Genomic DNA, 26395 nt, shown 5'->3' on the forward strand with positions numbered 1-26395 from the left:
CGGGCGCCTGTAGTCCCAGCTACTCGGGAGGCTGAGGCAGGAGAATGGCGTAAACCTGGGAGGCGGAGCTTGCAGTGAGCTGAGATCCAGCCACTGCACTCCAGCCTGGGCGACAGAGCGAGACTCCGTCTAAAGAAAAAAAAAAAAAGATGGGTCAGCCTTGGGTGTATTTTACATGCTGAGGGATTAGAAGTTGAGGATACAGACAGGAGAGGGGATCGTTGGTAGGGCAAGCCCCTTGGTTTGGGGTTTGCCCAAATTGCAGGGTGGGGGTGGGAGCTGATTTTCCCCAAACACCAAGCAGCAATTGCCAGCTAGATGTCCACCAGTTTAATTCACACATTATTTACCTGGACATAGCATCAGATCCCACAGGCTGGGGACTCAGTCCCCAAGACTGAGAGCTTCCAGATGTCAGACATTAAGTTCAAGCCTCTAAAACTTCTGACCATCCAGCTTCAAGTTGGGCTTCCCGTGACCCCTTCTTCGGGTTCCATTAATTTGCTGGAGCAGTTCACAGAACTCAGAGAAACACATTTACCAGCTTACTATAAAGGATATCACGAAGGATACAGATGAAGAGTTGCATTGGGTGAGGCGTGGGGGAAGGGACGTGGAGCTTCCATGCCCTCCCTGGGTGTACCACCCTTCAGGAAACTCCACACGTTCAGCTCTCCAGAAGTTCTCTGAACCCATCTCTCTTGGATTTTTGTGGAAGCTTCGTGACAGCAGCATTCCATCCTCCAGGGTGTGGGGAGGGACCCTGTCTGGAATGAGGGCCTTATGACCCATAGTCAGAAAGCCTGGGGAAGAGTTGAGTGCTGCCTTGGAGCAGGTGAAAGGAGGGCAGGAGAAGGTCAGAGAGATTCTGTTTCCTGAGGCTTAACACACCCAACATTAGAGTGAAAAGACTGGAACAAGGGCTGTGGAGGTTGTAAGCCAGGAACTGTGGACAAAAACCTATATATATATACACACTGAAACCTCAATAGGAAAGGGTGGGTCAAGAGCAAAACTGAAGGCCTGAAGAAGGAAACGAAGAAGGAAGTGAATTCAAAAGGAGCCCACACTCAGATACTGTAGAGACCTCAGCCTGAAATTGTACATCAAATGCGGAGGGACTGGCGGGCCATGTTAGCCGTGAATTCCGAATTCCGCATCCCTGCTCTATCCTCTGCATCAGGCCACGTCACCAGAAAGCTGTGTCCTTGTTCTGGGTTCCTTTATCTCCCTCTAGTCATCCCCTTCTAAGTCTGGGAATTAACATTCTGTTTGTATTGAGGGTGGATATGAGGAACAGACACCTGTACCTTCTGTAAAACCATTTTGGAAGCTAACCTTTCAGTAGGTGACACAGGACAACCTGAAGATGGTATAGATTCCTCTTAGGGTTTGATGATAGGAGGAAGCTTGTTTTATCAGGCAGGCTGATATGCTTTTTTTTTTTTTTTCCTTTTTTGAGGCAGAGTCTTGCTTGGTTGCCCAGGCTGGAGTGCGATGGCATGATCTCAACTCACTGAAACCTCCGCCTTCCAGGTTCAAGTGATTCTCATGCCTCAGCCTCCTGAGTAGCTGGGACTACAGGTGCACGCCACCACGCCCAGCTAATTTGTGTGTGTGTGTGTGTGTGTGTGTGTGTGTGTGTGTGTTTTTAGTAGAGACGAGGTTTCACCATGTTGGCCAGGCTGGCCTTGAACTCCTGACCTCAAGTGATCTGCCCACCTTAGACTCCCAAAGTACTGGGATTACAGGCATGAGCCACCATGCCTATATTTAGATACAATAGGTTATGAAACTCAGCATATTTCCAGTTTTGCCTTCAAGAAATCCAGGGTTAAAATGTTTTGCTGTTTACAGCATCCATTCTAGGCCAGAGTTTTCTAGCAATGTTTTTCTGTCACTGTTTCCTGCTTTCCACCCTTTACTCCCCTTATATGGCTTTAGTTGGGGTATAAATAAATGAGTGATGGATCTCAGAACCTCTGCTCTTCAGTTTTGCTCCTAAAGACAACATAGGGTACTTTGTATGGGATCAGCAGATACTTGAAAAACATTATGTTAGAAACAGCATTGTGTTTAAAGGGCAGTGTGCTCCGGTGAGTGAATTTCAGGATTGGAGTTCAGCTCTGCTGAAAGGGATCTAGGTGTCAACCCACGGGAGCCTGAGTCTGGTGGTTATGACGTCCCGTCCAGGCTCCGCGTGTGAATGTGATTTAGGGCCTCTAACTCAGCTCCTTGTTTCCCGAGTCGTCCATTTCCAAACTGAAGCTGCTTTTAGAAGCTGTTTTATTTAGTCCTGCCCATGTGAGTGAGTGAGTGCTTTGAGCTTATTCACATATCATCCTCAGGACCTGAACGCCTACAAGAAGCAAGGGATAGCATTGCTGACCAGAATGGGCGAGTCAGTCAAGCACGTCACTGGCGGCTACAAGCTGAGGACTCGGCCGCTTGAGTTTGCTGCCATAGGTGACTACTTAGATACGTTTGCACTCAAACTGGGAACCATTGATCGAATAGCCCAGCGGATCATCAAAGAAGAAATAGGTGAGCTGTCTGTTGAGATCTTGATTATGCCCTGCAGCCACTTTGGCAGAAATGCCATTCACGTGTACTACAGAGAATCAAACTGCAAAACGCTGGAGTGACAGAACTAGCCCATCTTTTGCTTATCAAAGAAACACAAGGAGGGGAGGAGTTAGGTGTGACTGGAATGTCACTTTGCACCCCGTCCTTTGTCCTACTGTGTCAGCCTTGTGTTTGCTTTTCCCATGGCCAGCACTGCTGATTCGCCAGGTGTTTCCTCTTTTATGCTCTTAACTTTAGCTTTAAAAGTGGAGACATAGACTCAACTGCCCTTTATCCATAGGGAACAGTAATTTAATAAACAAACTTAGATGCATTTTCTGGCAGAAAGATGGTTCAAAAGGACAGCATGGGGACCTATGTTTGCCAAAGTTACGACCCTGATGAATCTTCAGACTTGTGATTGACTCACACACTCCATCCTGGTTCATTTTAAACCCACTCCTCCTGCATGGGGGAGTTGCCGGGGCCTGTATTGATCCTTCCTAGTTTTTGCCTCCACTTCCTTCCTACTCCTCTCAGGGCCACCTGCTTTGCCGCATCCCAGATTGTTGGGATCTTTTGTCTCCTTACATACATGTGGGGTGGACAGACGTGAACAGTGTAAATGATCGCACTGGCATGGGAAGCACATTGAGAAGGATTCCGCAGCAGTTGCCATTCATTGGTTGCTAAGCCATGATGAAATGGCAAGACTCCTGGTGACAAGTGATGGGCCAGGTTTTCTTTATGGGGGACAAAATAAATCAACATTTTTTTTTCTCATTTCTTGTACTTGTTCCCTCTACTTGATCCACTGATGATACCATGTGGGGCCCATAGGTTTTGGAGATAGCTTTGAATACCATCCACACCTAAGGATGGTGCGGAGTAAATTCTGATGGGATCCAAGGGGCTGAGGTGACCACCGAGTGAGAGAGTGAGTCTGCCAGTGTAAGGCCACATCTCTTGTATCAAAATGTTTCGTAAAATGCCATTGTTTATCCATTGTGACTGATTTCTTTTTTTAACCTTTAAAAACATCTCCCTAAACCTATATGAAACTCTGCCTCCGCTGCATGTTAAAATACTGCTTCACGGCCGATGCGGTGGCTCCCGCCTGTAATCCCAGTACTTTGGGAGGCCAAGGCAGGCGGATCATGAGGTCAGGAGATCGAGACCATTCTGGCTAACGCAGTGAAACCCCATCTCTACTAAAAAAATACAAAAAATTAGCCGAGTGTGGTGGCAGGTGCCTGTAGTCCCAGCTACTTGGGAGGCTGAGGTAGGAGAATCGCGTGAACCCGGGAGGCGGAGCTTGCAGTGAGCCAAGATCGCACCACTGCACTCCAGCCTGGGCGACAGAGCAAGACTCCGTCTCAAAAAAAAAAAAAAAAAAAAAATACTGCTTCACAGTATGGGTAGGCGAGTGGTTATTTTCTTTTGTTCGTTTGTTTGTTTTTTTTGACAGAGTCTCTCTGTGTTGCCCAGGCTAGAGTGCAGTAGAGCGATCTTGGCTCACTGCAACCTCTGCCTCCTGGGTTCAAGCCATTCTCCTGCTTCAGCCTCCAGAGTAGTTGGGACTACAGGTGTGTGCCGCCATGTCTGGCTAATTTGTTTTGTATTTTTAGTAGAGACAGGGTTTCACTGTGTTAGCAGGATGGTCTCGATCTCCTGACCTTGTGATCTACCCACATCAGCCTTCCAAAGTGCTGGGATTACGGGCGTGAGCCACTGCGCCTGGCCGGCGAGTGGTTATTTTTGAAGATGTTTGGTGGATGTGGCTGCTACTGCTTTTCCCCATAAGGCCCATTATCCAGCGGCATGGCATTCCCATCCATGGGATGGGATGGACTGATGTAACATGAGCTGTCGGAGTTTTAAGCAGTTGTGCTAGAAACAGTGTTGTGTTTAAAGAAGAGTGAGATCAGGTGAGTGAATGGCCAAAGAAACATATGTTCATGTAGAGACCTCTTGGCTGTGGTGATTACAGAGTTAGTAACAGCAGCGACTGCTACCCAGCCAGATTTTAATTGGTTTCTCTTCCCCGTTCAGAGTATCTTGTGGAGCTGAGAGAATACGGGCCTGTATACTCCACATGGAGCACCTTGGAGGGTGAGCTGGCTGAACCCCTGGAGGGTGTATCAGCTTGCATTGGGAACTGCTCTACAGCCTTAGAAGAGCTGACAGATGACATGACAGAAGATTTCCTACCTGTGCTCAGGGAATATATTTTATACTCTGACTCCATGAAGGTAAGCTGACTTGCTTCTTGTGTATTTGGATACTTTCTTTGTAATAGCAGTTATCAGAAAGTAATGGATTATTGCCTGTTTACATGTGATATAAGTTTCCTTCTTCCTGGGTGGGCAGGATCAGACATGTGGACTGACATCATGGGCATATAAATGGAACACATGGTGAACCAAGTACATGAATTAAACAAAAAGTTTGGGAAGAAATTGTTACTAGTTTCTCTGAGAGTTCAAGAAGATACAATGTTTGTGAAACAAGAACAAGGATGCTGTGGAACAGTAATAGATAATTAGAGCTCTTGGAAGTTAAAACATGATTGCTGAAATAAAACTGAATAATAAAGTTGGAAGGTGAAGTTGAAGAAATCTTAAAATAAGACAAAACAAAAGTAGTTGGAAAATAGAACAGAAATGCAAAACTACTGAAAATGTGAAAGAAAAGAGACATAGGGGATTAATCCCAAAGGTTCAACATCTGACTGATAAGAGTTCCTAAGAGAACAGGGAAGACTGAGGGAAGGAAATTGTAAAAGGAATTATACAAGAAAATCCCCCAAAGCCAAAGACATAAATCGTCTGATTAAAAGGTCATGATAATTGCCCAGCAAAAGGATTGAAAAGATCACCAACCCAAAGCGTGTTACTGTGGAATTTTAGAACAAAAGTGATAAGAATTTGAAAGCTTTTTACAACATAGGGAGGGGCAGATGGTATATAAAAGGAACAAGAGTGAGAATGGCTTTGGTCTAGCAGTGGTGAACAAGAAGAGGAACTGTGAGGACAAAAAAAATCTTTGGCCTCAAATTCTGTATGCAGAATCCGGAGTGTAGTGCAGGAGGAAATGTGCCAGTGCCCACACCAGAAACTTCCCCAGTCTGCACATAGACTGGCTGGAGAACATCCCTTCAGGAGACTCCAGCGATGGTGGCACTGATTAGTGAAAGGCTCAGTCTTTATGACCAATAGAAAAAGATACGTGGCTCAGTGTTGAACAAGCCCACCTCTAAATAGCACCCTCCTACTTCCCAAAGGAGACCTCTAGATGATTAATCTGTCTTTGGAGCAGGTCTAGGGCATCCCATGAGGAAAGACCCGAATAGGGACTGACCTGAATTCCAGAGAGAAACCTGTCAGTCAACATTGGGTTGTAAAAATGTAAAACCAGGAAGATCGTAGATCCGTGAAAACATTGTACAGCTTGAGAAGAGGAATAAAAAATAATGAATCAACTAGTTATAAAAACAAGCTATGATGGAAAACTTGAAGTACTTGCCAAAGGACAGAGAATAGTGACAAACTGCCACATACCCATTCTCCTTGTTCCATCTTGTCCCATCAGGTGTGAAGGGTTGATATGTACTAAACTGTGGACAGTGGAAAATGGAGCCTCTGGTGAATCCCATTCTCATATGTGTGCAATAAAGTTGCTAATAAAACACTTTCAAAGGCAGGATTGAATTTGGATCTCTCAGTGACCAGGGAAATGGTATGAATTTCCTTATCTATAAGTTGGAAATGATGGCAGTGATAGGATAAAGTCAGATGTGAGATCATTAGCCTGAGACCACTAGTTGGAAATTATTGGAACTGAGGCTGTAAACCAAAACTTCTGGCTGTGAATTTGCAGCTCAATCTCCTGTATCACGTTGACTTTTGTTAAAAAAAAAAAAATTGGGATATACACATTGAATTTTTGATCCTATGGCCGAAACAAGTATAGAAAGCCATCCTGACTTCCTTAAAATGAACCAGAATATTTCACTTATCAAGTTAATGGTATCTGTTCTTGGTTTTTTTTTTTTTTTTTTTTTTGAGATGGAGTCTCACTCTGTCACCAGGCTGGAGTGCAGTGGCATGATCTTGGCTCACTGCAACCACCTCCGCCTGGGTTCAAGTGATTCTTCTTCTGCCTAAGCCTCCCGAGTAGCTGGAATTACAGGCGCCCGCCACCACACCCAGCTAATTTTTGTATTTTTAGTAGAGACAAGGTTTCCCCATGTTGGCCAGGAGGAACTTGATCTCCTGACCTCGTGATCTGTCTGCCTTGGCCTCCCAAAGTACTGGAATTACAGGCGTGAGCCACCGCGCCTGTCCAGTATCTGTTCTTATAAACAAAACTAAGTTTTTCCAATTCCTAGAGTGTCCCTGAATTTGTCTCTTACGTATACACACCCTTCATCAAATACTCTCTTAACCTTGCCAGATGAAAAATCCAGTGCATACACAGCTCTGGGATACTATAGTACAGATTACTCTGTTTTTGCCTGTGGCAAGTATGTTAGTAGTTAGTATATATTTGTATTTGAAGCACAATTTAAAAATGTCATATAGCAAGGATTTATCTGGCATCTATAAAACATTATTACACTGGGAGACATAAGCTTATGTAATTTAAGTTAGATATCAAATAAACATTTGTTTGCTCTTTCTTTACCCCCCATGCGTGGGGCATATGTATTGAGTTTCTTGTTTACTGAGCCTGAAAAATCAGGTCAATCAGGCTGAGCGAATGGAATTAATTGTACACAGTCTTGTCTGGGGAAGGGCATGGAAAAGAGGAAGTGTGGACTGGCAGTCTCTGAAACCCAAGCTCTATCCCTGATAGTAGCTGAGCTGAGTCCAATTAATAAGAAACAGGGCCACCTGCTCCTCCTCTTTTCACCAGGAAAACGTCTCTGTGGAGTGCCCTGGCCTTGATAGGAGTGATTGGATGGCAAAACAAAGACTGTGTCTAGAGTTGTTGGGGTCTGTGTGGCTGGTACTAAAGACACCAGGAGAATGATAGGTGTCTTAAGTGGCTTTCCTCACCTTTTCACATTGCTGCTCTTTAAGAATTTTTAAGTATATTTTCTTTTTCCAAGAGAGTCATATAGTTCCATTTCCAAAGTGGCTTTCTGATTTTTGAAACATAAGCAGGGCAGACTTTGCTGTGCAGTGTGGAAACTAAACGTGGAGCAGAGGACTTGCCATAGGCCTGGCTGTGGCCTGTTCTTTTTATTTTTGGAGATGGAGTCTTGCTCTATCGCCCAGGCTGGAATGCAGTGGCACGATCTTGGGTCACTGCAACCTCTACCTCCTGGGTTCAAGCGATTCTTCTGCCTCAGGCTCCCGAGTAGCTGGGATTACAGGTTCACGTCACCACGCCCGGCTAATTTTTGTATTTTTAGTAGAGATGGGGTTTCACCATGTTGGCCAGGCTGGTCTCAAACTCTTGACCTCAAGTGATCTGCCCGCCCCGGCCTCCCAAAGTGCTGGGATTACAGGCCTGAGCCCCCACATCAGGCCTGTGGCCCATTCTTCATCAGCTGCTGAATGGTCCTCAGAGCTGAGAAAGTCCTGGGTTGGTTTTCGTGAGGAGTTACTGGTGTGGTGAGGTTCTGTCAGTCTATCTTCATCATGGCCTTGAGGGAACCTGATGGTGAATGCTTGTCTTCATCATTTGGAGGTAGTGGTCTGTGCCTTAGGAATTTGACATGGTGGAGGGCTGGTCCATCCCCGGATGGGAAAATGCCAGGGCTCATCGAAGTCCTGTCCTGGTGGGGCTGTGGTTGGGGTTCCTCTCTGAGTTCGAAAGGGCATTTAGGATCATCTGTTTCATTTGCTCATTGTTGACACGAAGAAACAGACCCTTGTGGGTAAATCTTTCTCTGTTGCATGGCCACAGGACTATACTCCTTAGTGACCAATCAGCTTGTAGCTGTGTGTTTACTACTTGCCAAGAGGCAAACTGGGTGACTTCAGGCTTTTCAAGCCTGGCCTCCAGTTGTATCTCTTTCAGGACAGTTGTGGCTAGGTATGTTCTGTTCCCTTTGGAGGTAGAGAGCGTAGAAAAACAGGGTCATTATCAAGGCACTCAGAACAAATGGAACAATGTGAGTTTAAGCCATGAACAATGAGAACAGCTTGTACTGGAAAGACGGTTGAAGGCATGTGTCACAAGGTTATGTGTGTGGGGGACAGGAGGGTACCAAAAGTTGGTTACCCTTAAGCCCAGACTCGAGTTAAATACCTTGCAGACATCCACAGGTGAGCCCTTATGTAGGATTTCACATTCTGTAAACTGTGTGTAAAATGAAATTAGGGTAGTGATGGACTGAAAGACAGCCTTTTGAAGTCCTCACCACTTTTCTGGCAGTGCCTTTTGAGTATTAGCATTGTCGTGACCAGGCCAAGTGTTGGAAAAGCTTTATTCATGAAGATTTGGGCAGGACCATCTTATTTCCCACACTGCCTTATCCATAGAAGGTGGTCAGCAAGTATGTAATCAAATTGGACAATTTGGTAAATTTGCAACACTTGCAAATATACAATGATCGCACATTGTGCATCTTATTTTTAAGAGATTTATGTCAATGCACATGCTTATATCAGGGGTCTTGGTGAATGACTGGGGTGCGATGAGGTTCTGAAGTAAGAGTGGATGAAGAAGGCTGTGGCTGGAGACTTGGATGACATATGGGAATGAGCTGTGCAAGGGTCAGAGGATGGAGCATTTTAGGTAGAGGGGAGCAGCCAGTGCAAAGGTCTGAAAGCTGAAATGAGCTCAGAGTCTTTGCAGATAAGAAAAGCTGGTGTGAGTGGAGCCCGGTGAGCAAAGGAGTAAGTGGTAAGCGGTGAGGTCAAAGAGAGGTAGGAGCCTGGTCCTGCAGTAGCTTTTTTTTTTTTTTTTTTTTTTGAGACAGAGCCTCACTCTGTTGCCCAGGCTGGAGTGCAGTTGCGTGATCTCGGCTCACTGCAACCTCCGTCTCCTGGTTCAAGCATTTCTCCTGCCTTAGCCTCCTGAGTAGCTGGGATCACAGGCACGCGCCACGACACCCGGCTAATTTTTTGTATTTTTAGTAGAGACAGAGGTTTCACCATGTTGGTCAGGCTGGTCTCGAATTCCTGACCTCGTGATCCACCCATCTCGGCCTCCCAAATGCAGTAGCATCTTAAAGACCATCTTAAAGGCTAGCAAGAGTCTGGACTTTATTCTAAGGACTAGAAGGGAAGCCATTTAGTTTTATGCAGGGAGATGACAGGATGTGATTTTTACTTTTAGAAGACAACTAGTGCTACAGTATGGAGAATAGATTGTAGAGGATGAGAGTAGTGGTTGGGAAGACCATTGAGAAGGCTGTCACAGGGAGCCAGGGGCAGAAAACTAGGTGGTGGAGCCTGGACTGCAGTGGTAGAGACGTAGGTGGATTTGGGGTATATTTTGGATGACAGGCCAGTGGCACTTGCTGCTGTAGTGATGCAAAATAAGAAAGGAATTGGGGTTTTTGGCTTTAGCAGCTGGGTGGATAGCAGTACTCTTTATTGGGACGGGGAGGATCCAGGGAGGAACAGGTTGGAGCAGTTGGGAGTCCACTGTTTTGGGCATGTGGAGTTCAGAATGCCCCCTAATCATTAAAGTGGAGATATCGTGGCAGTTGGTTATGAGTTAGTCCAGAATGGGAATAAAAATTTGGGAGTCATTAGTGTATGAATGGTGTTTAAATCTCTGAGACCGATGGAGATCATATGAGGAGATGTGATTGAGGTGCGTAGAGTGTCAAGGCCTGCGCCCGTGGCATGGTAATATTTATTGGTCTGTCACCTTAAGAGGAAAGAACAAGTAGCAAAGGAGCCCACGAAGGAAGGGTTCGTGTGGCCGGAGGGAAAAGAAGTAGAGGATTGCCTCCATGAAGCCAAGATAAATGTTTTAAGAAGCAGCAAAATATATCTGTTGGATTTAATAATATGGACATTGTTGGTAATCGAGATTACAAGTGTGAGATGTGGATGCAGAAGTTTTGGTTTAAAGACAACATTTGTCTTCCAGTTGGAGATAACTTGCACAACATTCCGGGGTAGTCCTTTTCAAAAGTCGGTGTAAATTGTCAGGTTTCTTCAGCCTCCCCACCTCTTCCCCACAGGACCACAAGGTGGCGCTAATGAGTCAGGCTCCGGGAACGCGACCAGTTGGTGCTGTACGTTGGCCATTTCCGGTGCCTTTCCAAAACCGAAATGAAGAGTTTTCTGGAAGATTGAGTTGTCAGGGAAAAAATGTCCCCTTTCCTGAACAAAAGAGATTATACAGAGTGGCTAATTTCTTGCAGCTAAAATAATGTGAAGAAGCAGGATGTGAAATATATACGATTTCAAAGGATTTTTAAAAAATTAGAAAAATATTAAAATGAAAACTCTGAGATTCCCAGTAATGGCAGACTGAATACACATTTAAACTTCACCAAAATGACACTAAAAGGATTTTGAAAAAAGTCACAAGCCCACAGACAAGAGCAACAGGCAAGGAGGCAATAGCAGTACAATTTTGGTAAGTACTAAATGACTCAAGCTGATTTTGAAACCGACTGTGGGGGAAATAACTGAGACGTCACCTGGTTTACCCCGTGGAACCCTCCAAAAGGGTCAAGAGTTGGCAGTACCACGCCCCTCTGGGACTGAAGTAGAGCTGAAGAGAAGAATAAATCTAGAGTCTGTTTAAGAATCCTAGCTTCCGATCCTCTCCTCTCTGCTCACACAGGGGCTAGTTCCTTCTCCACTTTGGCAGAACTGGGGGTCAATTCTCTGGAGGGGGCCTCTCTGGACCAAGAGACTCTAGGCACACTTGAGGGTGTTCAGTGAAAGATTACTGATGTTGGGACTCTTCTCCTGCTTGGCTCTCTGCCTTAGATCTTCCATGCAAGGAGGAAAAGAGCCTTTTCTAGAAAATCTGGGTGGGCCAAGAGAAGGTACCCACAGATACGGATATTGGCTGGCGGTGGAGAGCCAGGGTGGTTCCTCGATGAAAGGGCCCAGCCGAGTCTCCAATGGAGAATGTCAGCAAGCCCTCTGTGCAGAGAGCTTTCAATCCATTTCCATGGAGTTTCCCTCTTGGATGAGTGGACAGATAAGGGTCACCAGATATGTAAGGGAAGATTCAAATATGAATATCAGAAGTAAAAACAAGAAAAAGCCTACCGAATGAAACACTGATGGAGAAGAAAATTTCCGGAAAAAAATTGTGAATATTTTCCAAAAGAGAAGATATCACAGCCATAAAACAGTAATTTTTTAAAATTCAGAGAACAAAGAGCTCTTGGAAATTAAAACCATGATAGGAATAAAAAAATTAATAGAAGAGTTAGAAGAAAAAGTTAAGGATGTCACACATGAAAAGAAACCAAAAGAAAATTGAAGAAAAAAATATGAAAATTAGAGGATTAGACCATCTGAATAACAAGTGTGCAGGCAGAGAAACAGAAATGGGAAGTATCAAAGAAGCCATTCAAGGAAAATGACCAGAAGGGAAGAAATAATGTATTACTGGTTGTTCTGCGTGATGAGATTATGTATGACTTCTCCCCCTCCTTTAAATTTTCCAAGTTGTATGTACAAATATCTCTTAAAATGAGGGTAATGTGTGGTTTCAGTATTACCAACGTTGCCCCAGGACATCTAAATCACAGGTGGTCCTGGTTTCCATAGAATGAATATGTAAAAGGAGCATGTTGAAAGGGGTAACCTGAACTCAGTCATTTAACCGGAGCTGGTGATATAACTAGGACCAAATCAGACTCGTTTTCCTGCCTGCAGGAAAGTGCCCTTCTAGAGGGCTGCCCTAAGCCACAGGACTATGTGGGTATTTTATTTTTATTCTCATTTGTTCTTTGTTACTGATCACCCATTACTCTACATGAATTCCACTTGGGTCTTGGGTCGTCAGCCCTGGCCTACAGGAATATGAACCACCCATCCTGCTGTTCTCTTCGGGGGGCTGAGCTGTTCCTGCTGCTTTGGTATCCTCTTCCAGCCCTGCATCCTAGCGTCCCTCTTCCACAAAGCTTTGAAGCTGAAAAACTTGGTGGGCTTGAAGAGGCTTTTTGGTAGCTGCTGACCTTTGGCGCTGGGGCTCTTTTTCTGCCTTTCCCCCTCCCATAGTTTGTGAGCCCACAGCCTTGGCAGGGGAAGACATTTGCAAGAGTCTGGGGGTGGGGAAGGGACGCTGCGCTTTCCTGTAAATACTGACCACTGTGGTCTTTCTTGGGACAAATCCAGTGCAGATGTTGAAAGCCAAACCACAGAATGCATCTGTCATCCAACTCTTCTAAACGTTTTGTCTTTGTAGATAAAGACTGTTTGATTAATATTTCATGGATGACGTAACTATAGACCTCTTAATGACTGTTATTAATTTGTTACAAACATTTGGATGACAGATATCATCTATTGGATGTTTCTATTGTTTAGCCTTTTTATTATAGAAAAATTCAAACATATCACAAAATAGAGTGAAAGCAATAAACCCACATGTATCCCAGCCATCCTGCGCGGATCCCAGCCATCCTGCACGTATCCTAGCCAGCATCAGCAGTTGCCCACTCGTGACTCATCTGGTTCTGTCTCTCTCTTAATGCTGCTCCCAACTCCCACCCCATGGTTTAACACAAATCCTGAAATCATATTACTTCGTACAGAAACATTTAGTACGTATCTCTAAAATACAAACTTTTTTTTAAGGACTACCTAATTATGTTTAAATATCCAGTTAGTGTTCAGATTTCCCCATTTTGTCTCAGACACAGTTTCTGTTTATTTTTCCAAATTGAGATCCAGACAGGATCTATACATTGATTGGTATGTTTCTTAAATATTAAAAAATCCTTCTTTATCCATTTATTTTTCCTTGTAATTTATTTGTTAAAGAGTCATTTGTCGACCAGGCGCAGTGGCTCAAGCCTGTAATCCCAGCACTTTGGGAGGCTGAGACGGGCGGATCACGAGGTCAGGAGATCGAGACCATCCTGGCTAACACGGTGAAACCCCGTCTCTACTAAAAATACAAAAAAAAAAAAAAAAATTAGCCGGGCATGGTGGTGGGCGCCTGTAGTCCCAGCTACCCGGGAGGCTGAGGCAGGAGTTTGGCGGGAACCCAGGAGGCAGAGCTTGCAGTGAGCCGAGATCACGCCACTGCACTCCAGCCTGGGCGACAGAGACTCCGTCTCAAAAAAAAAAAAAGAGTTGTTTGTCTTCTCTTCACTGGAAAATAGAGATAGTAAAGTTCCAGATTATTAGGACCACTTGAAATCGCAACAAAATGTTCTAATGTTTAAAAAAATAAGTGTCCGAGAGGAATTTATTCCATATCTCTAATTAAAAGTCACCTTGTGAGCGTGAGGCCCTCCTTGGGCACCCTATGTACAATTTTGCCTTCCCCAAACCCTTGATACTTACCTTCCATTCCTGTTTTATTTTTCCTCCTAATGCCCAGAGCTACCTACTGTATATTTTACTTGCTTCTTGTCTGCCTCTCCTCTAGAATATAAGCTCCACATGGTTTTGTGATTTGTTCTCTGCTCTATCCCCATCCCTGGCTAGATGAACGAAGATGTATGAAGGCAGGGCAGAAGCAGTGTGGGGATGGGTGTGTAGAGGAGGGCAGGTGGCATGAAGCGTGAGGAGGAAATTCTCACTGTGCCCTTCGCCTTTTTGATGTGTCATATCCATGGGATGCCGATCCCTATAAAGTTCCGCGAGAAGTTCAGATGATGACTCTCTTCTGCTTGTCATTCAATGATGGAGGGGCCTCTCTTGGCCTCTTTACCCCACTGCCAGGTCGGGCCTCATCTCAGAGCCACAGGCTGGTTTGACCAATTTTATCAGTAGAGACTGGGCTGGGGAGCCATCCTCTCAGAACATCACCAACAGTGTGCAAAGGCGTCCCAGTGAGGGTGGCGGTCGTCAGTAGTTTGTCTTGATTCAGAACACATTGTCCAACCTTTAGCGTGGTTGGATCGTGGGCCAGCTGCGAAGCCACATACCGGAAGGCAGCGAGAACAGCCTGAATGAGCCACTGCTGTGCCGTGAGCCAGGTGTGGCCTTGAAGAGGGCCCGCCACCATCCCTTGGTCTCCTCATCTGTAGAAAAGGGATGATGCACGTTCGCCTCTTCAGGGTTACTGGGAGCCTTTTGTGCTGTCCAGCGATGCAGGGCTGTTAGGGCAGATCCTCCAGTCGGCCTGCGCGAGAGGGCAGCGTTCTGGCCACGCTGGATAACACTGAGAGACAGAGACCCTGCCTCTCCTGTGGGCCAAGGCAGGCCCAGGCTAACTGGAGGGAGGGATATGGCTGGATCTGCAGGCTCCCTCATCTGTTTTGGGCATGGGGAGAGGAGACGCATTTGGACTATTGTAGCTGAGTGGGGTTGGTGCATCTCCCCCCAACCCCTCACAGTCCCAGGGGTCTTGCAACCCCAGCAGTGCCCCCAGGCTGTGCTGGCATTGTCTTAGGAGGTTCTTGCCACACTGACAGAGTGTATGTCACTGGGACAACTCGTGCTCTTTCCTGGAAGCGCTAGTCTGGATATGTGGTACTGGATGTTTTTTCCAGTAAGATGCTAGGCGTCCTGTGAAGGGAAGTGCACACCAATGGTAAGCAGCCAAAACAGCCCCCACCCTGCTGTTCCGTTGCACCTTGGGGAACCACATTTGCACATCCATAGAGAAGAGGATTTTTACTACCGATGGTACCAGACCAATAGATTTAGATTATTTTTTGGGCTATGTGAAGTCCACAAAGTACTTTTTTTTTTTTTTTTAACTTTATAGATTTATGTCATCCAGTATGGTAGCCACTAGCCATATGTGGCTCTTTAAGTTTAAATTCAAATGAGTAACATGAAATAAAAATGTAAACCCAGTTCCCCAGTCCTGCTAGCTTTGTTTCATGTGCTCAGTAGGCACAAAGAGGCAGTGGCTCCTGGATTAGTGCAGGTTATAAAACATTTCCATTGTAGCAGAAAGTTCCATTGAACAGCACTGTCAATATTCCTATTCAAAGATGAATGAATGTGGGGAGGAAATGTCAGGGCACTTAGGAGACAGCTGAGTGGCAATTGACGGAAAATTATTGTAATTTTAACCTCATTTTCATTTCTTGATAAAATACTTCTCAAAGCAAACTTTTCAGAGGAAGACTTGAGGTTCCCAGTATTGACACATTCCATTAAAAGGTTGAACCCGCAGCACTCTCAACTCTTCAGTTGCCTGTCACGTTTTAGCACAGTCAGGGACACGGGGTGCCTGTGCTTAGCCAGGGAGTGACTCTTTCCTGCCCTGACTCCACACTCTGCTGGAAGGTCCCCTATGGGGAAAGTGCCTGATTAGAAACTTTCATAGCAATTTATTTCTTTGAGTTAGTGGAAAAGAAAGGTCTCATCACTCTTGGTTTGCCACTTGTGATTCTACTAAAGGAAGGAAAAAGAAACCCGTTGATGAAACAGATACTTTTCTAGAAGGTTGACTAGAAGCTTTTCTGTTTTGCTTAGTGGATTCATAGCAGCAGAGCTCAGATGAAGTGAGGGGAATCCTGGCACAGATTTACAGGGGCATTCACTCTCAGGTGCCAACGTTGTACTGCATGGGCCAAAGAGGGAGTGTCTCCTTACATTTTGCACTCCGGGTGCCTGGCTTGCCTCACTCTTGTCCCATCCTGGGCTGGCTCTCATGGGGCCCATTGACCCTTCACTCTGGTGGGCTGGCTGCATGGTTCTAGGAATTCTGGACTTGCACATGTATAGCCCGTTTAGCACATACAGACACATACTGTGTCTGAGCCTCTGTCACACTGAACCCCTCAGGTAGGGAGTGCGTCTCTCTGCTCTTTCTACACCTGGATCGGAGTAGAGGACTAGTAAGTGGCTAATGAATGATTCAATGAACAGATCAGTCCACTAGGGGTCCACTCACTGAACTGAAGAGTAAAGAGTTCTCTTAGACTTTTCCTTTAAGATTTCAGAGAACATCTAGCATTGTAGCCTGCAAAGCTCCACATTTCTGCACAGCTGGGCTCTGGCTGCACACAGTGAAGTGGAGAATCCTCCCAGCAGTGTGAAAATGGATGGGTGCTGTTTCCCCTACTTGCCTTTTCCTAGAATTTCTTTCCTTTCAGCATCAGGGTTTAGTTACTTTACTAGAAACCCCAGCCTCAGGAGTGGTTCTCTTCTCTTCCCTCCTTTCCCCTGCTTCCTCCAGAGTTTCTGCCATGGCCAGACTGTCCTAGAAGCACGTGGCTGGGCCCCGGGGTAGGCCTCAATTTGAGGAGGCGTGGGGGAAAAGAAGCAATCACTTGGGGATGGGAGGCCCCTTTGTGGACTCAGTGTTACATGCTTCTCTTCTCTGCCTCCCACAGAGTGTATTGAAGAAGAGGGACCAAGTTCAAGCAGAGTATGAAGCCAAACTGGAAGCTGTGGCTCTGCGGAAGGAAGACCGCCCCAAGGTCAGGGAAGCCACCTGGGAAGGGCTGCAAAGCTGTGGTCTCCCTGCTGGTGCTAAGTAAATTCTCATCTCTAGATCTGTGTGACTACGCGTGGTCAGTGCTGGCTGGGCTACGTTGATGAAATTGCCCTTTTTCACTCCCTTTTCTGTCCTACTTCTGCGAGTTCCTAGTGTTCACTTGGGATTGAGTTTTCTACTGTTTCCTGGGCCTAATTGCAGAGAGGAGGAAAGAATAGCCTAGAACAGTGCTTTCAAAGTGTGATTCATCGGCCCACAAACTCTACAATCCATGATGAGGAAAGTATAGAAGCACTTGGAAACTTCTATAGGAATTTGATGTTGCCGCAGAACCAGTTGTACACATTGTGTTGAACACTCAAGACGAGCGTGTTAAACTCGTGTGAGGAGTTGCGCGTGGAGCAAGCTGCATGCTGGTTCTGCACAGCAGGACTACAACTTGGTCGAATTGGGGAAAAAAAGCCAACAAAAAGTGGCCCTTTACTCCACAGAGTTCGAGCAGCACTGATCTAGCTTGTCTAGGATGCCTTCTGGCTCCAGTGTTTGTGACTGCTCAGTGGGTTCACCTTGCCCACTGCCTAGACAGAGCTGATTTATCAAGACAAGGAACTTGTAATGGCGTAAGAGTAATTCATGCAGAACCAGCTGTATGGGACACTGGAGTTTTACTATTATTCAAATCAATCTCCCTGAGCATTTGGGGATCAGAGTTTTGAAAGATAATTTGGTGGGTAGGGGCTTAGGAAGTGGGGAGTGCTGATTGGTCAGGTTGGAGATGGAAATATAGGGGGTGGAAGTGAGGTTTTCTTGGGGTCTTCTGCTCCTGGGTGGGATCGCAGAACTGGTTGAGCCAGATTACCACCTGGGTGGTGTCAGCTGATCCATTGAGTACAGGGTCTGCAGAACATGTCAAGCCCTGATCTTAGGTTTTACAGTAGTGATGTTATCTCCAGGAACAATTTAGGGAGGTTTAGGCTCTTGGAGCCAGAGGCCTCATGACCCCTAAACCTTAATTTCTAAGTAGCTAATTTGTTAATCCTACAAAAGCAGACTGGTTGCCAGGTAAGAAGGAGGTCTTTTCAGGAAAGGGCTATTATCAGTATTGTTTCAGAGTCAAACCATAAACTGAATTCCTTCTCAAGGCTAGTTCATCCTACGCCCAGGAATGAACAAGGACAGCTTAAAGGTTAGAAGCAAGATGGAATGGGTTAGGTCTGAACTCTCTCACTGTCATAATTTCCTCAGTTGTAAGTTTTGCAAAGGCAGTTCTCTGTTTTGGGTCTAGACAGAGGATCACAGTTGTAAAAATGCATCTGTTGTATTGGTCACCCTGTTTGTTGTCTTTCTCTTCCCTGAGCCGGAATTAAAAATGAGTAATAATGGCCAATATGCAAGTGCTTGCCCTTGCAGCATGCTAAGCGCTCTCGCTGTCTCTTGCACATATGCTCTACACACACTCACAGTTGGCCCTCCAGATCCGTGGGTTCCACATCTGCAGATTTAGCCAATTGCAGATTGAGAGTATTGGGGAAAAAAAAACAATAAAAAATAATAATACAACAGTAGAAAATAACACAAGGAAAAAAAACTAATGCAGTACAGGTTGCCTGTCTTTTATCCCAAATGCTTAAAACTAGAAGCGTTTCAGATTTTGGGATATTTGTGTATACATAATGAGCTATTTTAGGGGCGGGACCAAAGTCTAAACATGAGATTTATTTCTGTTTCTTATACACCTTATACACATAGCCTAAAGGTACTTTTATAGAATTTTTAAAATAATTTTGTGCATGAAACAAAGTTTTGACTGCAGCCCATCACATAAGGTCAGGTGTGGAGTTGCCCACCTCTACCATGTTGACCCTCAAAAAGTTTCAGATTTTGAGCCAGGCATAGTGGTGCAGGTCAGTATTTCCTCTTACTGGGGAGGTTGAGGTGGGAGGATCCCTTGAGGCCAGGAGTTAGAGGCTGTAGTGTGTTATGATTGCACCTGTGAATGGCCACTGCACCCCAGCCTGGGCAGCATAGAGAGACCCCATCTTAAGAAAAAAAAGGTTTTGGATTTTGGGGCATTTTGGGTTTTCAGATTGGGGATGCCCAACCTGTATAACAATGATGTATAAGGTATTTATGTTGTATTAGGTATTATAAGTAATCTAGAGATGATTTAAAGTATACAGGAAGCTGTGCATTGGTTATAGGCAAACACTACATGATTTTATATAAAGGGCTTGAACATTCACAGATTTTGATGTCTCAGAAGTCCTGGAACCAATCCCCACCCCACCCCACCAGATAGTGAAGCGACAACTGTGTGTGTGTATATGTGCATGTATGTGTAAAATCTCATTGATTCCATACCACAACCATGAGGTTTAGGTACCTTTATTATCCCCATTTGAGAGATGAGCAAACCAAGGCCCAGTGTCACACAGCTAGCGCTGGTAGAGCTAGGATGGCACCCTGCCGTCTGACTTTAGTATCTTGCCACCTACCATTCCGTCACTCTGCCTCTCTTTGGTTTGTAAGTGGAAGGTGTATTTGTTTTCAAAGAAGGGGGTGAGGGTGGGGAACGTTAGTAAGATAATAGCAGGGACCCGCATTTCAGGGAAATGGTTTGACATCAGAGCTGCGGGGTTTTCCTCTTTTGCCGTGGTTCCTGCTGCTGCCGCCATGCCAAGACATACCTGGAAAGGAACCAGCTTTGGAATTTGAAACTCACACCTCAGAAATGATACACCTTGGCTTTGTGTAGTGTCTTTAATGTTAATTGCATCACAGGATCACTGCAGTGGTCACTGAGGCCCAGAGGGAAGGCATTATTCTCTCCCCGTTTCATGGGTGAGGAAGTGAGGCACAAAGGAGCTGGACAAATTGCCCAGCCTCTTTGATGCCGAGTGGCTCTCCATCCTGTGCATGTTTGTTGTGTTGATTCCAGCATCACCGGTAGTGATTTACACCAGAGCGTAAAGGCTGCATATATCTACAGAAAGGCAGATGATGAGGGTTGGAACTGTGGTCACTGGCCCAGCGTATGCAGCTGGCACCCTCCCTCTGGTTCCTCCTGCCACAGCTGTTCTTCTTCCATCCTGTTTGTCTTTCATAAGGGAAGTGACAGCATAAATGCAGCCATGTGCTCACAACTGCCCTCTGCCTGCCTGTGGCCTGCTCCACTGACGAGTCCTGAACTGGCCTGTGATATTCTGGAACATCTGCTGAGCCATGTCTCGGTCTCATTTAAAGGGATGACTTAGGATGATTTATTTGTGTATATTTTAAAAGTTTCCTTTCAACGAAGGGATTTAAAGGGATGACATAGGATGATTTGTTTGAATATGTTTTAAAAGTTTGCATTTAGCCCGCAAATGTAAAGATATAAGTCATTCACAGAAAAACAGATAACTGCGTGATCTCACTTATATGTGGAATCTAACAAAGTTGAAGTCATAGAAACAGAGAGTAGAACGGTGGTTGCCAGGACTCAGGATGGGGGAAATCATGGTCAAAAGGTACAAACTTTCAGTTATAAGGTGAGCAAAATCCTGGGTATTCCATGCACAGTGTGGGTGGTGATGGATGTGTTCATTAATTTGATTGTGATCATCACTACACAGTGTGTACATGTATCAAATCATCACGTCATACGCCTGGAGTGTATATACTTTTATGTGTCAGTTAAATATTTAAGGAAAAATAGAAGTCACTTTTCCTGGCTAGGGAGGGAAGGAGAACCAACAAGTTCTGCCGCTGGCCTTGTTTGGAAACCGAGGATTCTGCATCTTAAAGACGTCATGTGTGTGGTTCTGTAAATAGCATCTGTACAAGCTCAGCACTGAATACAGGCTTTCTCAGGCTGATACTGTCATTTAATATGTTCAGCCCTATACAGGACACATTCCTTTCCAAAGCCAGGAGCTGAAGGTTCGGAATAATAGGCTGAGTTAAGTCTTAAGTGCGCCTGCCTTGCTGGCTGCTGGAAGCACATGCCAGGCTTGGAGCAGTCTCGAGCAGAGCGAGACACTGGTTTTGGCGCCCTCATACCCCACAGCTGCCTGCCAGGGCTCCCGGCCTCACATTCCTGTGGGTCTGGGTGATTCCTGTCAACTCCCCGCGCTGTGGAAATCTTTGGCTGCTGCTGTTCTCCGCCTTCCCGGACTCCACTTACCCACATGGCTCATCCTCTTGGCCACGGAAATTCTACCAGAGGCTAAGGGTTTCCTCCCAGTCAATGAAAATGACTAGTCAGTCCTGAACACACACCTGCGCTCTCCTAGCACACTGTGGCCAGGCCGTCTTCACTTTCCCTCTTCCTGGTGGGATGTTGAGCCATGCCACATTCACTTTGCTACTTATTTAGCAATTGTTATTTTTAAAGACAAAATGGACTGTCATGGTGGTGTGCCAGTGAGTGTAAAGTAACAGTGGCGGCAGCAGAAATCCTTTGCCACCTTTGGGTCTGGGGCAGCAGCTGCCTTGGTGGGCAGAGGAGGGTGCAGTTGGCAGCCTGTCCAAGTCCAGCATGGTTCAAGCACAGGATTTAGAATCAGAGGGCCCTGGGTTCAAAGCCCAGCTGTGCCCCAGCTTTCCCGGATCTGCTCCTCAACCTTTGTGGGCCTCCGTTGCCTGACACATGTGATTGTCGTGATGCCATAAAGTGCTTGGCGTAGTGTCTGACATCAGAAGTAGTGTCTGACATCATGACAGACGCTCCCTTGAAGGAGCCTCCCGTGTCCACACTGGCTGCAGTAGGAGTGTGGGTGGAGAACTTTGTTTTCTGGGTTTGCTGTCACATATTTTAAGAAGTCCCTTTTCTGACCACAAGGTTTTAGACATTGTTTCCTGTGTCCTCAAGCTTCCCCTGCCTCCCTACCCCTCCACACACCTGTCCTCCCCGACAGCCCATCAGGAGGTTTGGTGGATGCCGAGGAAATGAGCAACTTAAGGTTTTTGCTGTGCTTTGCCTGATGGGGTTGTGAGTTCATGAAGCCAGAGCTACTGTTGATGAGATTTTGTTTTAAAAAGCCAGGGAATTCGGAAGTGGGTTAGGGCTGATTCTATCCCAGGGCTTCGGCCAGGTCTGTTGGGAACTGATGGTGGGAGCAAGGTAGCTCAGGGGACTGTCACAGGAGTGCTGGGGAGGAGAGGGCCCCTGGTATGGGCATGGCCAGCAGAAGATCCGAGGGAGTCTGGGGGCTTACCTCGTTGTCAGGTGAAACCGAAACCTGAAAAACTTGTTGCAGATAATGAGGGAAAGTTGATTTCTGTGGAGTCATGGAGTGGCATCAAAATCTGATCACTCTTTTGTAACCCAGGGGAAGGAATTGGCCTCACCTGTCTCCATGACCTTCCCTGCAAATTTCAAAGTGGGGTGATCCTCTTAGGGGAGTCCTAGAACGTCTTGGGCTGGAGGAGCGCATACTAACGACAGAGGGTGCGGAGGCCTCTGGAGCTGGGGAAGAATGGTGGTGTCCGAGAATGCAAAGTTTTGCTTTGTGGTTGGGCTAAGGCTGGAGAAAGCTCAGCAGACACTGAGGTGGTGATTCCTAGGCAGATGGAGCTTTGGAGACTTGGCCTTCTACATGTTAATTGTGAGGTTGGAGAAGCAACATGCACTTACTTAGTAGGGGCTGGCTGCCTTCTGCTGGACCTGTTGGGCCACAGCCTGGTGCACACCTTAGAATCTAACCCACCGTGGAAGGTAGGGGGCATCAGAGCTCTTACAGAAGATGAGGAGAAGCTGAAGAACTGCATTTAAAACGGGACCGGGAGCATCTGCACCCTCGAATGACAGTGAGGGTAACGGAGAGGGAGCTTTTGCCTTTTCCTGTCTTCCACGTTGGACTCTTTTCAGTGCTAATACAGTCGGTATAACGAGCTCCAAAAAGAACAAAGAAGGGTTGCCAGGGAGAAGGCTTCACAGAATTCCTAGTTATCTTCAAAAGGTTAAAAAAAAAAAAAAAAAAAAAAAAAAAAAAGGGCGGGGTGCTGTTTTAGGCCCTGACTCACAGGTAGCCTCATCCTGGGTGCAGTGCCAGCTGAAGAAGTTTAAACGGGTGGTGTTGGAGTGCAGGTGAAGAGAGATGGGCCACGTGGAGGGGACCTGGGGTGTCGGTGTGGAGGGGGGTGGGCGCGTGGTGTGTGTGTGGGGCGGGCACATGGCGTGTGTGTGGGGAGGGCGCATGGCATATATGGAGGGTGTGTGTGGCGTGTAGGGAGGGTGTGTGGTGTGTAGGGAGGGCGCGTGATGTGTAGGGAGGACGCGTGATGTGTAGGGAGGTCGCATGGTGGGCATGTGTGGGGGGGCGGGTATGGTGTTTTCGGGGGCATGGGCATGGAGGGGAGTAGGACATTGGTGTGGGAAGAGTGGGTGTGTCGTGTGGAGGTGACTGGGAGTGGAAAGGTGCACAGAGGTGTTCCTCTGGTTGAGAGAAGAGCAGAGGGAAAGTGGAAATTGCCTCTCTGGACAAACCTATTGAAGGCTGTAGACCTTGGACAGCTCTTAGAACCACCAGGATGGTGAATGTTCTAGAATGGGAAAGATGTGACAGGTAGTGAAGTGAGAATGCCAATTGTAAACTGGTAGCAGGGAGAATTCTACATATGGAGCTTCCGCAGACCAGAGAGTGGGGCCTGGTGTCTGTCGTTTCCAGACCCTTCTGGCAAGTGAGGACCCTCAGCGTGGGGCAGAAGACCAGGTGCCTCCAGCCTGAGCAGGCGGAACTCCCCCAACCCCGCAGCTGACTTACGTCCCACCGCATCCATCCTCTCTGCCAGTGCGGTGGTCCCCACGTGATAGATGGGGGCCCGGGGTCAGGGGAAGCGTGGAACTTAAGTGCCAAAGTTAACAAATGGTGGAGCCAGTTTGGGGCCCAGGTGCATCTGGCACCAAAGCTGACGCCTTTCCCCAGGGCGCAGGCCCCAGCAGCTGTGCTCCCTGAGGGGGCGCCCTGCCTTTCCCGAGGCAGGTAGGGAGAGTGCGTGTGGCCTTCCCTGGGGCTTCACTCTCGTGTCATTGTGGCTCTCTTGCTGTCAGCCTCTCTACTCCTCATCTCATGCCCTCACCTCTCCCTCCCTCACTCCCCACTGGCCATCCTCTGAAGTTTGTTTTTATCTATTATTAAAGAAAGCATTCATTCAGAGAGCCGGTGACTTTCTCTTTGCCCAATTCCATGGCTGCTTTTCAAACTTGAGCCTGTCTCAGTGTTTTCTTACCTGTTTTCACCTTATAGTTCAAATAGACACTGAAAACACAGTTGCTGGAAGCTGGAGATGACCAGCCTGGGGGCTCTGGCTTCCCAGAGGGCAGGGGACCAATCTCGCTGCCACTCACACATTGCCAGTTGGGGAGCCCTGTCCCCTGCTCACCCAGCAGCGTGTGGCTGTCACTGGTCCTGGAACCTGTCCCACAGCGGCCACAAGTTCCCCTCTCCCTAACGCTTTGGGATTATATCTGTCTTGTGTAGTTTGGAGATTTTCCTAACCTACGGTCATCATGAGAGCAGATAATGTGACATCTCCAACCCAGCTCCAAGAAGGAGACTTAGGTTGAGATTTCTGTTCTAGGGCCCGGAAATGCATGGCACATGGAAGGAGCTCAGTAATGCTTTTTTTTTTTTGAGACGTAATCTTGCTCTGTTGCCAGGCTGGAGTGCAGTGGCTCGATCTTGGCTCACTGAGTAATACATTTTTAAATGAATGTTGGTGAATTTAAGTTACTATCCCATTCCCTAGCACACAGAAATGCACAGTCCCATCTACGTGACTCTTCTGTCATTGCACTAACAACCTGTATTCTGTAATGGAAATTATCATGAGAGATTGGGAACCAATGTGAAAAATGCAATTTTGTCCCCTCTATATAAGTTTTTGTCTTTTGATGTCTTATCTGGTGATATTTTTCCTTGGTGTTATGATAAGCAACACCCAACCATTAGCAGTGCTGTGCCATCTCAACATCCTTCAGACGCATGACAGCACAACCGTAACAATACCTCAGTCACAAAAGTTAAAACATTGAGATGAGAAGAAATGCTTAGGGTGGTGGCCCACACCTGTTACTATCTCAGCACTCTGGGAGGCCAAGACGGGAGATCGCTTGAGCTCAAGAGTTCAAGACCAGCCTGGGCAAAGTAGCAAGACCTTGCTCCTACTCCAAATAAAAATATTAGCTGGGTGTGATGGTGTGCATTTGTAGTTACAGCCACTCTGGAGGCTGGGGCAGAAGGATTGCTTGAGCTTGGGAGATTGAGGCTACAGTGAGCTGTGATTGCGCCACTGCACTCCAGCCTGAGTGACAGAGCAAGACCTGTCTCAAAAATGAATAAAATTAAAAAAAAATAAAAAGAATGCTTAGGGTTACTGGTCAGTGAATTGATTGTTACAAGGACATTATCCAAAAAGAATCAAAGGTGAGAGGAATACACGCCTGAGCCTGAGTGTGAGTTGCCAGCACTCCCTTTCTTCACGTTGGGGAACTTCACTAGCTGGTCACAGACAGCTCACCCCAGTTCCTCTTATTTTCTTATTTTTAATCCCTCCATCCTCTTCTCACTCCTACCACCCCAGGCTTCTCTAGCTCTATTCTGATTCACCAGCTCCTCCTCCTGTGCCCGCCTTTCCGAGTGACTTTTGCTGAGTCCTTTATTAACCCTATACATGCTGACTTCTCTGTGAGTTCAAACCTTGGGCCCTGCCTCCCTCAGCCCCACCTTTCCCTCCACATATTTAAAAAAGATTATATTGTGGTAAAATATACAGAATATAAAATTTGCCATCTTAACCATTTAAAAGTGTACAGCTTAGTCATGTTAAGCACATTTACGTTGTTGTGCAATTGATATCTGGAACTCTTTTCATCTTGCAGAACTGAAACTGACCCATTAAACAACTCTCCATTCCATGTCCTGCCAGCCCCTAGAAACCCCTGTTCTACTTTATGTCTCTATGACTTTGACCGTTCTAGATACCTCGTATCTTGAATAATATAGTATTTGTCCTGTGACTGGCTTATTTCACTCAGCGTAATGTCCTTCGTTTATCCATGTTGTAACGTGTTAGAATTTCCTTCATTTTTGAGGCTGAGTAATATCCCATATATATGGGACATACACACACACACACTCATACATGCCACATTTTGTTTATCCGTTCATCAGTGGACATCTGTGTTGCTTTCATCTTTGGGCTACCATGAATAATGCTGCTATAAACGTGTATACAAATGTCTCTGAGACCCTGCTTTCAATTTCTTTGGATATATACTCAGAAGTGGAATCCAGCAGGATCATATGGTAGTTCTATTTAAAATTTTAAACTGTTT

The 26395-nt window shown here is 46.2% G+C and overlaps 1 protein-coding gene across 4 annotated transcripts in view; it reads left to right on the forward strand.

The window, feature by feature from the left end:
• SNX30 (sorting nexin family member 30) overlaps positions 1 to 26395 on the forward strand; it is a 123918-nt gene that overhangs the window by 81565 nt on the left and 15958 nt on the right. For all 4 annotated transcript variants that reach the window (XR_004054000.1, XR_004053999.1, XM_010370442.2 and 1 more), the window contains exons 5-7: positions 2349 to 2544; positions 4618 to 4817; positions 16973 to 17059. Coding sequence is in view for 2 of the 4 variants with exons in the window: in XM_010370442.2 (XP_010368744.1) it covers positions 2349 to 2544; positions 4618 to 4817; positions 16973 to 17059 (483 nt within the window). In the remaining 2 variants the exon portion in view is untranslated. The remainder of the gene's footprint in view (positions 1 to 2348; positions 2545 to 4617; positions 4818 to 16972; positions 17060 to 26395) is intronic.

Source organism: Rhinopithecus roxellana, chromosome 16, assembly GCF_007565055.1.
Source record: "Rhinopithecus roxellana isolate Shanxi Qingling chromosome 16, ASM756505v1, whole genome shotgun sequence".
Taxonomy (NCBI): Eukaryota; Metazoa; Chordata; class Mammalia; order Primates; family Cercopithecidae; genus Rhinopithecus; species Rhinopithecus roxellana.